The sequence below is a fragment of the Carcharhinus amblyrhynchos genome, chromosome 5, assembly GCF_965287045.1.
Source record: "Carcharhinus amblyrhynchos chromosome 5, sCarAmb.v2.hapA, whole genome shotgun sequence".
NCBI classification, from domain to species: domain Eukaryota; kingdom Metazoa; phylum Chordata; class Chondrichthyes; order Carcharhiniformes; family Carcharhinidae; genus Carcharhinus; species Carcharhinus amblyrhynchos.
In genome coordinates this window covers 125085161-125096308 of record NC_137328.1, presented here as the reverse complement: position 1 = coordinate 125096308, position 11148 = coordinate 125085161, and the positions used below count along the sequence as shown (strand labels likewise).

Here is an 11148-nt window from a genome sequence, read left to right as displayed (position 1 = left end):
ACAGTGGACCCAGCACTGATTCCTGAGGCACACCACTGGTCACAGGCCTCCAGTTTTGAAAAATAATTCTCTACAACCATTCTCTGGCTTCTGTCAAAAAGCCAATTTTGTATCCATTTAGATACCTCACACTGGATCCCATGAGATTTAACCTTATGTAACAACCTGTGGTGCCTTATCAAAGGCCTTGCTAAAGTCCATGTAGATAACATCAACTGCACTGCCCTCATCTACCTTCAATCCAATTTTTGAGACATGATTTTCCACTCACAAAGCCATGCTGACTGCCCCTAATCAGTCCTAGCCTCTCTAAATGCCTGTAAATCCTGTCTCTAAAAATACCTTCCAACAATTTACCCACCACAGATGTGAGGCTCACTGGCCTGTAGCACCCAGGCTTTTCCCCGCAGCCCTTCTTAAACGAAGGCACAATGTTTGCCACTCTCAAATCTTCAGGCATCTTGCCCGTGACTATCGATGATTTAAATATCTTGGCTAGGGGACCCGCAATTTCCTCTCTCGCCTCCCACTGGGATACACTTCATCAGATCCTGGCGATTTATCTACCTTGATGTGCTTAAAGACTTCCAGCATCTCCTCCTCTGTAATATGTACAATCCTCAAGACATCACTATTTCTATGTTCTATTTATTTGCCCAAGTTCCCTAACATCCAGGCTTTTCTCAACAATAAATACTGATGAGAAATATTCATTTAGGATCTCACCCATCTCTTGTGGATCTGCACATAGATGACCTTGTTGATCCATTAGGGGCCCTACTCTCTCCCTTGTTACTCTTTTGCTCTTTATGTATTTGTAGAAGCAAATTTACAGAAATCCCTGCAATATTCCTGCCAGGCTAGCCCAAGCACAGGTAAAGGCTGGACAAGTTTATAAGTGATTATCCTCACCTCAACTGCCAACATTGACTCAAGAACAGCTTCTTCCTTGCTGCCTTCAGACTTTTGAATGGACCTACCTCGTATTAAGTTGATCTTTCTCTACACTCTAGCTGTGACTGTAGCACTACATTCTGCACTCTATCCTTTCCTTCTTTATGAACAGTATGCTTTGTCTGTATAGTGCGCAAGAAACAACACTTTTCACTGTTTGCTAATAATGTGACAATAATAAATCAAAATCTTTCTTGGTTCTATGTACCCAATCTGCATATCCTACCCCCCTTCCTTTATTCTCCCAAATTGGAAGGAAGATTTTTCAGGACTGGAAAATCAGTATTTCTTTACGTAGGAATGGGAGGAGACCATTCAGCCTCTTGGGTTTTATCTACCATTTAATTGGGTCATGGCTGGTTAATATCTCAACTGCTGTCCCTTAATCCCCTTACCCAATAAAAATCTATCAATCTTAATTCCCTAAAGTTCAATTGACACTCAACATTCCCCGTTTTGGGAAGAGAATTTCAGAATTCCACCACTTCCTTTGTGAAAATTGCCTCCTGATTGGAAGCAATGGTCTAGATGGTGCATCAGAGGGAATAGCTTTTCTGTACCTATCCTATTGATTCTCATATCTAACTTTCTGAATGGAGGGCTTTATTATAAAATTTTTGGAACTCAAACATCTTGGTGTAATTATATAGGACTTTGGTGAGACCTGGAGTACTGTGTCTTTGTACTGTAGAAATGATATACTTGCCTTCGAAGGAATATCATGAAGGTTTACTAGGCTGATTCTTGAGATCAGGGGGTTGTCCTTTGAATATTGAGTCTTACTCAAATTAAGTGACATGAACCTATGCTGTCTGGAGTTTAGAAGAATGAAGTGATCTCACCATGACGCAAGAGAAATCTGAGAGGGCTTGACACTGTAGATGCTGAGAAGCTGTTTCCCTGGCTAGAGTCTAGAATGAGCCAGTGTAATCTTGGAAAAAGGGGTCAGACATATACACCTAAAATACTTAGCGGGTTGTGAATCTTTGGAATTCTTTACCTCAGGTAGCTGTAGATGCTTGGTCATTGAGTTAACAGATTTTTGGATTTTATGGAAATATGAGGATCTACAGGAAAGTAGAGTTGAAGTCAAAGAGCAGCCATGGGCTTATTAAGTGGCAGAGCAGGCTTGAGGTGCCTTATGTTCTAGTCTTGAACAAGCCTGCACCAACTACGCTGCCCGACTGAACTAAAACCCCCCAACCCTTTGTATCCCTCTATTCTCATTCTATTCATTTATCTGCCAAGACAACCCTTAAAAGTCACTACTTACTACCTCGTCTAGCAGCGCGTTTCAGGCACCTACCACCCTCTAAGTAAGAAACTTGCCTTAAACACCTCCTTTAAAACTTGCCCCTTGCACCTTGAACCTGTGCTCCCTAGTAATTGACTCTTCCACCCTGGGAAAAAGCTTCTGACTATCCATGTTGTGCATTCCCTTCATAATCTTGTAGACTTCTGTCAGATCACCCCTCAACATCTGTCGTTCCAGTGAGAACAAACCAAGTTTGTCCAACCTCTCCTCTTATTTCTTATGTTCTTAATTCAAAGGAATGTAAGTCATATTCTTGCAACCTAGCCTTACAATTTTGTTATTGTTGATGCCGATTCCCCAAATGAATTAAGAACAGAATTTGAGAGATTACTGAAAAGAAGGAATGTTGAAGAAAATGGGGTGAGACATCCAATCAGGTTAGATGGTCCATGTGGAAAGAAGCTCTACCCTCAATTTGATTGGCCTGTTTCTATTCCATAGCAGTCCAGGAGTCCGTGATGAATTAGAAACTTGCCTCTCACACAAATGCAGTAATGATTGCCAAATGTCCAGGAGTGCCCTGGAGTGTGCAGAAATTTTTGATTTATTATCAAGGATACTGTGAAAAGTATTGTTTCTTGCGCACTGTACAAATTATACCGTTCATAGAGAAGGAAAGGAGAGCGGGCAGAATGTAACGTTACAGTCATAGCTAGGGTGGCGAGAAAGATCAACTTAGTATAAGACAGGTCTATTCAAAAGTCTGACAGCAGCAGGGAAGAAGCTGTTCTTGAGTCAGTTGGTATGTGACCTCAGCCTCTTGTATCTTTTCCCAACGGCAGAAGGTAGAAGAGAGAATGTCTGGGGTGCGTTTCTATGTCTGGACAAAGTCCTACTTGAGGTGTGACCATTCAGTGCGGTGCTAATGAGGTACTATTCACACAAAAAGAGGAAGGCAGAGTCACATTGTTCTATCAGCTAATACCACCAAAAATTAACTGGTCATCCATGTCCCTGTTAGTGGAATTTAATTAATGGCTAACCTATCCCTAAAAGTATCTGCACTTCATAGAGATTCATTCACACTGAAGTGATGCAGGATGTTTGAGCTGGGACTTGAGATTTGAGCGTAAAGTCTAGGCTGACGGTGCAGTGTTGTACTGAGAAGGCAACGTGGTTAGGAGAAGCTGTTAAAACATGGCCCCGTGTCTCCTCCCAAACGAATGTTAATGATCTCATTGTATTATTGAAGGAGGTACAGGGAGTTCTTCCCAGCATGCTGCCTAACATTTATCCTCCAACCTAGTAAACTGCTGTCCCGTGATGAGAGGCTGAATAAATTCAGCCTTTATTCTCTGGAATCACTCTGTTTTCTCAGAAACTGGAACGTCCCATTTCCTTTTTCTGTTTCCCTTTCCTGTTTCCATTTTAAGGTTCTGTTTTCAGTTAGGCCATGCATTGTTGGAAGTTTCACCGCCTCTTTTACAACTCGAGCTCTCCTATGTTGACCTTTTAGGTGTAATGACCTTCCAGCTTGTTAATGCTGCATTTTCCCTCCTTTTTCTACAGTTGGAACCTGAATTCTTCAAACTATATTCTATAAGGTATATTCTAAAATACTTGAACAAAGAGGGCGTCAAGGAGAGGCAGTGATACTGTCACTGGAATAGTGGTCTAAAGGCCCAGGGTAATGCTCTGGGGACCCAGGCTCAAATCCCACTGTGGCAGATGGTGAGATTTGAATTCATTAAAAATCTGGAGTTAAAAGTTGAATGATTATCATAGTTTATTTATTAAGGTTACAAATAGGCTTACATTAATACTGCAATGAAGTTACTGTGAAAATCTCTTAGTCGCCACAATCTGGCACCTGTTCGGATACATTGAGGGAGAATTTAGCATGGCCAATGTACCTAACCAGCAAGTTTTCAGACTGGGAGGAAGCTGGAGCACCTGGAGGAAACCCACACAGACATGGAGAGAACGTGCAAACTCCACACACTGACCCAAGCACAGGAATAGAACTGGGTTTCTGATGCTGTGAGACAGCAGCACTAATCACTGTGCCACCCATTAAACCATTGTCAATTGTTTTAAAAGCCCATCTGAATCACTAATGTCTTTTAGGGAAGGAAATCTGCCATCCTTACCTGGTCTGGCCTACATGTGACTCCAGAGCCACAGCAATGTGGTTGACTCTTAAATGCCCTCTGAAATGTGCTGGGGATGGGAAATAAATGGTGCATGTCCACATCTCATGAATTAAAAAAATCTAGCTATTCACAACATTCTTGAGAGATTTGAGGCTGAGAGGCTGCTTATCCTGCGTTAGAGAATATAGACCACAGGAGCACAGCCTCGGGATACCGAACCAATCATTTCGTGCAGAGATGAAGAGTAATTGCTCCACCCACAGAGCCATGAGGGAGTTCCAGGATTTTGACCCAGCAACAGTGAAGGAATGGCGATATATTTCCTAGTCTGTGTAGCTTGGAGGGGAACCTCCAGGTGCTGATGGTCCCATGTCTTTTACAATGGTAGAGGTCACAGGTTTGGAAAGTGTTGTCCATGGAGTTCTGGTGAGTTGCTGCAATGCATCTTGTAAATAGTACACATGGCTGTCACTGTGTGACGGTGATGTAGGCAGTGAATGTATGAGATGGTAGATTGGGTGCCAGTCAAATGGGCTGCTTTGTCCTGAATGGTGTCAAATTTCTTATGTTGTTGGAGCTGCACCCATCCAGGTAAGTGGAGAATATTCCATCATACTCCTGACTTGTGCCTTGTGCAGTTGCATAGTGGTCTTGTCACTGGACTGGTAACCCATATCCCGTAAATGAACAAAAAAAGATGGCGGACAGTATTTGGGGAGTCAGGAGGTGAGTTAACCACTACAGCAATCCCAGCCTCTGACCTATTCCTGTAGCCACAGTCTTTATATGGCTGGTTCAGTTAAATTTCTGATCAGTGGTAACTTGTAAAATGTTGATTGTGGGGAATTCATTAATGGCAACACCGTTGAAGTCAAGGGATGATGTTTAGACTCTCCCTTGTTCGATATGGTCATTATTTAATACTTTTTCTGCATGGAGGTCATTCACCAGTTGAGTGCCCCAGGGATCTGTTCTAGGATCCTTGCTGTTTGTCATTTTCATAAATGACCTAGATGAGGAAGTGGAGGGATGGGTTAGTAAGTTCACCGACGATACGAAGGTTGGTGGTGTTGTGGATAGTTTGGAGGGATGTCAGAAGTTGCAGCGTGACACAGATAGGATGCAAGACTGGGCAGAGAAGTGGCAGATGGACTTCAACGCGGATAAATGTGTAGTGGTCCATTTTGGCAGGTCCAATGGGATGAAGGAGTACAATATCAAGGGTAGCAGTCTTAGCAGTGTTATGGAGCAGAAGGACCCTGGGGTCCGGGTCCATAGGACTCTTAAATCGGCCGCGCAGGTGGAGGATGTGGTCAAGAAGGCGTATGGTGTACTGGCCTTCATTAATCGAGGGATTGAGTTTAGGAATCAGGAGGTAATGCTGCAACTTTATAAGACCCTTGTCAGACCCCACTTGGAGTACTGTGTGCAGTTCTGGTCGCCTCACTACAAGAAGGATGTGGAAGCTATTGAGAGGGTGCAGAGGAGATTTACAAGGATGTTGCCTGGATTGGGAGGCATACCTTATGAAGATAGGCTGAGGGAGCTGGGTCTCTTCTCCCTGGAGAGACGAAGGATGAGAGGTGACCTGATAGAGGTTTATAAAATGTTGAGAGGTATAGATAGGGTGGGTTCTCGGAGGCTATTTCCCAGGGCTGAAATGGTTGCTATGAGAGGACACAGGTTTAAGGTGCCAGGGAGCAGGTACAGAGGAGATGTCAGGGGTAAGTTTTTCACTGAGGGTGGTGATTGAGTGGAATCGGCTGCCGTCAGTGATGGTAGAGGCGAACTCGCTGGGGGTCTTTTAAGAGACTTCTGGATGAGTATATGGGATTTAATGGGATTGAGAATTATAGACAGGCCTGGTAGATACGGATATGATCGGCGCAACTTGTGGGCCGAAGGGCCTGTAGTGTTCTATGTTATGTGGCACGTATGAGCAGACATGATCTCGTTGAATGTTAGAGCAGGTTTGAGGGGCTGAATTGCCTACTGCTGCTCCTCATTATATGCATGTTTTGTCACTTATTCTAAAATGTTGCCCAGCTCTTGCTGTAGGCAGGCACAGACAGTTCTGGTACCTGAGGAGTTGTGAATGGTACTGAACACTGCGAATAGCAGCAAACATCCCCATTTTGGTGGAGGGAAGGTTTTTGATGAATCTGCTGAAGGTGTTTGGGTCAAGGACACTACAACATGTTTACTAAAATGGATTAGCTAGTCATGGTCGCATTTCTGTTTCAGGGAACACACTGCGTACAAATTGGCTGCCGTGTTTCCTAATTACATCAGTACTTCGTTGGTGTAAAGTGCTTTGAGATGTTCTGAGGTTATAAAGACTCTATAGAAATGCAAGATGTTTCTTGTAGGATGAGTTTATATCCATGAATTTTATTCCCAATATATTCAAAGATGTTGTTCCAAACCATACAGTCTCAGTTTGTGGTTAACAGAAAATAAAGCTGAGATTTCAGTCGAGTAATGAACAAAGACATAAACAATACATGGCAAGAATGGTCATGACTTCATCGCTTCTTCAATTCAATTCAATGGCCCTCAATAGCAGCAGTGCTTCCAGCATGAGGAAAAACCTTTCTCACTCTCAGGAGTTTAAGAATCTTTTCTCTTATTTCCTTTGCTGATAGAATGTAAATAATCGGACTCAGTAAAGGACTTAAGACCACATACACAACGGCGGAAGTAACATGAATTAATGGGAAGCTGTACCCAAAATAGAACAATGCAAAGTAAAGGACCAAGGAGGGGAAGTAGAAACTAAGAACCAGAATGTGTCCGATACAGGTATATAAAAGTTTTTTCTGTTCCGAAGAGTGAATTCGTAATGATTTACACATTTTGATGTAAAACCAGGCAAGAGAAGCAAAACTTGAAAATATTATTAACACATTTAAAACTACATTGAGAAATATGACAGAGATTGCATCTGTGCAAATCAGACTTGTGACTGACAGCAGCTCACAAAAGGCACTGTACACTTCATGTGATCCACAAAAAGGAAAGATAGAAATTAAAACTACTGGAGGCAAGAAGCTAGCCAGGCCCAGCATCCAGGTAAAACCAGCCAGTTTGATAAAATAAGCATCTCTTGTGAGGGATAGATAATATTGGGGGGTGCATATTGCAACTGAACGATCATAAGCCATCACAGCCAGTAGCAATATCTTTGCCGCTGACATACTGTGGAACAGATACATTTGGATAAAGCAGTTACTCCACAGAATAAATCTGATGTCTAATATTAACCTCACCAACACTGCGGGGATGACTGAACTTGTCAACACCACATCCACTGCTGCCAGATTAGCCACAAGAAAGTACATGGGTGCATGCAAGCGTTTGTCTGTCATAATCATGTACACAATGGAAACATTTCCAAGAACTATTAATATATACACAATCAAAAACAAGGGCCAAAGGTATGTCTCTAAGTCTTGATGTCCTGAAAATCCAACAAGCGTGAATCCTGCGACTGGGGACGGTCTCTGATCTGACTCGGCCATTAACTTTTCCCCCTATTGAATTAATAATTATGAATCAGAAAGGGGGCACAGCGACCTCATTGCATCCATCAGAAACTAGCAGAGACAACATCTGTGGTCAAATTAGTAGCTATACTGCCACAGTACTTCCTCCAATACAACATTTCATGTTATCCGTTTACCAAAGACATTAACAGAATCAAAGTTTTTCACTCTGATAAAGTTCTTCATGTGCAAAAACAGGTGCCAGAGTATGGTGACTAGGAGATTATATTCACTGAAGTTTAAAAGAATGAGAGGGGATCTCAAACTTAAAATCCTAACAGTTTTTGACAGGATAGATTCAGAAAGAATGTTAGGTGGATTGGATTGCAGGTTTGATGATTAGTCATGCTAACCTGCCAGGTTAGTGTCAGGGAGATTAGCAGGATGAATATGTGGTATTACGAACATTAGGCCTGGGTGGGATTGTTGTCTGAAAGAGCATCTTACCCAGAACCACCCTCCCTACCCCGCATTTATCATGGCCAATCCACTAACCTGCACATCTTTGGACTTTGGGAGGAAACTGGAGCACCCAGGGGAAACCCACCCAGTCACAGGGAGAATGTACAAACTCCAACATGCAGTCATAAGAACATAAGAAATAGGAGCAGGAGTAGGCCATCTGGCCCTTCGAGCCTGCCCCGCCATTCAATAAGATCATGGCTGATCTGTCGTGGCTCAGTTCCACTTTCCCGCCCTCTCCCCATAACCCTTAATCCCCTCTCTTATCAAAAACCCATCAACCCGCGTCTTAAAAATATTTAGCGAGGCAGCCTCCACCACTTCAACGGGCAGAGAATTCCAGAGATTCACCACCCTTTGAGTGAAGAAGTTCCTCCTCAACTCTGTTCTGAACCGCCCCCCCTTTATCTTGAGGCTGTGCCCCCTAGTCCTACTGTCTTTTTTGAGCGGGAAGAGTCTTTCCACCTCTATCCTATCCATTCCATTCATCATCTTATACGTCTCAATGAGATCTCCCCTCATTCTTCTAAACTCTAACGAGTACAAGCCTAGTTTATTCAGCCTCTCCTCATAGCTCAACCCCCTCAACTCCGGTATCAGCCTAGTAAACCTCCTCTGCACTCCCTCCAAGGCCAAAATATCCTTGCGCAGGTGCGGCGCCCAAAACTGCACACAGTACTCCAGCTGCGGCCTCACCAATGCCCTATACAGCTGCAGCAAGACCTCCCTACTTTTATATTCAATCCCCCTCGCTATGAAGGCCAGCATCCCATTCGCCTTCCTGACCACCTGCTGCACCTGCAGGCTGGGTTTTTGCGACTCATGCACAAGGACCCCGAGGTCCCTCTGCACCGTCGCCTGCTCAATCGAACCCGGGTCCCTGGCGCTGTGAGGCAGCAGTGCTAACCGACTGTGTCACTGACCTAATCTGATCATTGTTCACCGTATATTGTGCAAGCTCATGACTGGGCCTATATCAGCCAATGCTGTTGTAGTAGCAACATGAATGGAGTTCTCCACTAACAGGATGCTGCTGTCAACCCAAACAGACATTCTTAGCAGACATCAGCCTACGCCTGCAAAACTCCAAGCAGTGTCTGACATTAGATGCGAAAGGAAATTGGTTAAGTAATCTTGATTACAGTGTGCTAAGAATTACATAGACAAAGAATCAGTTGGGCTCGCAGTGTGACTCATTTGCATATGCTAGATGCTACATATATTAACACACGGGGTCCAGTTCTTTGCAGACAGAAAGAACATTGCATCTTTTTCAACTAAATAAAATGGGCAACAGCCATTCACTGGCTTATTCCCCAGGGCAATGCCTTGTCAAATCAGACTCAACCTATCTGGTTTGAATTTAAATGAAGCTTGGCAGTTAACTGTCAATTACTGGTGCATTCTCCATGGCAACACCTGTACCATTTGAGTTCACAATCAATCAGCAGTCTCTCTTTCTCATGCAGTATAAACTATTGTACACTTTACAATCTGGAATGCTTCTGAATTGCCCTGATGAGTGCAAGATGAAAAGCTTTGACAGTGTGCCTCTTTTTCAGCAATACTCAAGTCCTGTGCTACCAAATGAGCTTTCAGATGTATACTGTTACTCTTAGCCATTTCTGAGTTCTTGTCTGTGGCAAAGCCCCACATATGTATCCAAAATAACTGATTCAGTGATATGCTGTTTATTTCAGTTTCATATTTCCAAGCAGAAAGCTTGGAAATTGCATTTTGCAGATTGGATTGAGATGGACCATCTTAACTACCCGAGATCATAATCACCTGAGATCTTGCTTGATGCACTAACGGACAATAATGATGCACAGGAGCTTATAAATCCTGCCTTCTGATCCAATATATTACATCATCTTCCAAAGAGCTTGATTAATCACCTAAATGCAGAAGTTAATTTCATTAATGTGATTGGGCACAGAACAGACTCCTGAAAAATACAAAACATTTTGAAATCATGCAAGGTGTAACTATGCAAATTATCAATGGAAATGAGAATATGTTATATTATTCACTGCTTTGTTGCTGACCATCCAAAGGACTTACATTTACACGACATAAAGGTGTCTAAACTTGCTGTACAGTCAATTGTACACTTCAGTATTGTAATGTAGGAAATGCAGAATGTAAGAAGCTTGATACCATCCAGGATAAAGCAACCCATTTAATTGACACCCCAACCAGCACCTTAAACATCTACTCCCTTCACTACCGACACACAGTAGCAGCAATTTGCACCATTTACAAGATGCACTGCAGGAACTCATCAAGGCTCCTTAAGCAGCACCTTCTAAACCCACAACCATCTAGAAGGACAACAGCAGAAGATACCTGGGAACACCACCACCTGAAAGTTCCCCTTCAAGCCACTCACCATCCTGATCTGGAAATATATCACCTTCACTTTGTTGGTCAAGATCCTGGATCTCCCTTACTAACAGCAAAGTGGTTGTACCTATACCACATGGACTGCAGCAGTTCAAGTAAGTGGCTCACTACCACTCTCTCAAGAGCAATTAGCCATGACAATACATGCTGGCTTAGTCAGTGATGTCCACGTCATGGAATCTTTTAAAAGTACAGCAGGCAATTTGTGCACAATATTCTCCCAAAAACAGCAATGTCACAATTAGATCTTCTCTTTTAGATGTCGGTTATGGGTTAAAACTTGGTAAAACTAGCTGAGGAACTGAATGGTCTATTCATATTCTTGTGAACTGATAATTATTGGTGGAAGGTAGAAGCAAAAGCCCCAGAGAAA

At 42.9% G+C, this 11148-nt stretch overlaps 1 protein-coding gene across 1 annotated transcript; it reads right to left on the bottom strand.

Annotated features, from left to right (window-relative positions):
- Positions 1 to 6721: 6721 nt before the first annotated feature.
- On the bottom strand, positions 6722 to 10243 carry LOC145343519 (olfactory receptor 6N1-like). Its single transcript, XM_080189770.1, has 2 exons — positions 10158 to 10243; positions 6722 to 7895 (listed from the first exon to the last, which is right to left on the bottom strand). Exon 2 carries the CDS (start codon positions 7881 to 7883, stop codon positions 6909 to 6911), a length of 975 nt encoding a protein of 324 aa, XP_080045896.1. The 5' UTR covers positions 7884 to 7895; positions 10158 to 10243; the 3' UTR covers positions 6722 to 6908.
- Positions 10244 to 11148: the final 905 nt, after the last annotated feature.

What these genes read in the sequence shown, in the direction of transcription:
- LOC145343519 (XM_080189770.1), bottom strand. Translation starts at nt 7,883, where the DNA reads ATGGCCGAGTCAGATCAGAGACCGTCCCCAGTCGCAGGATTCACGCTT.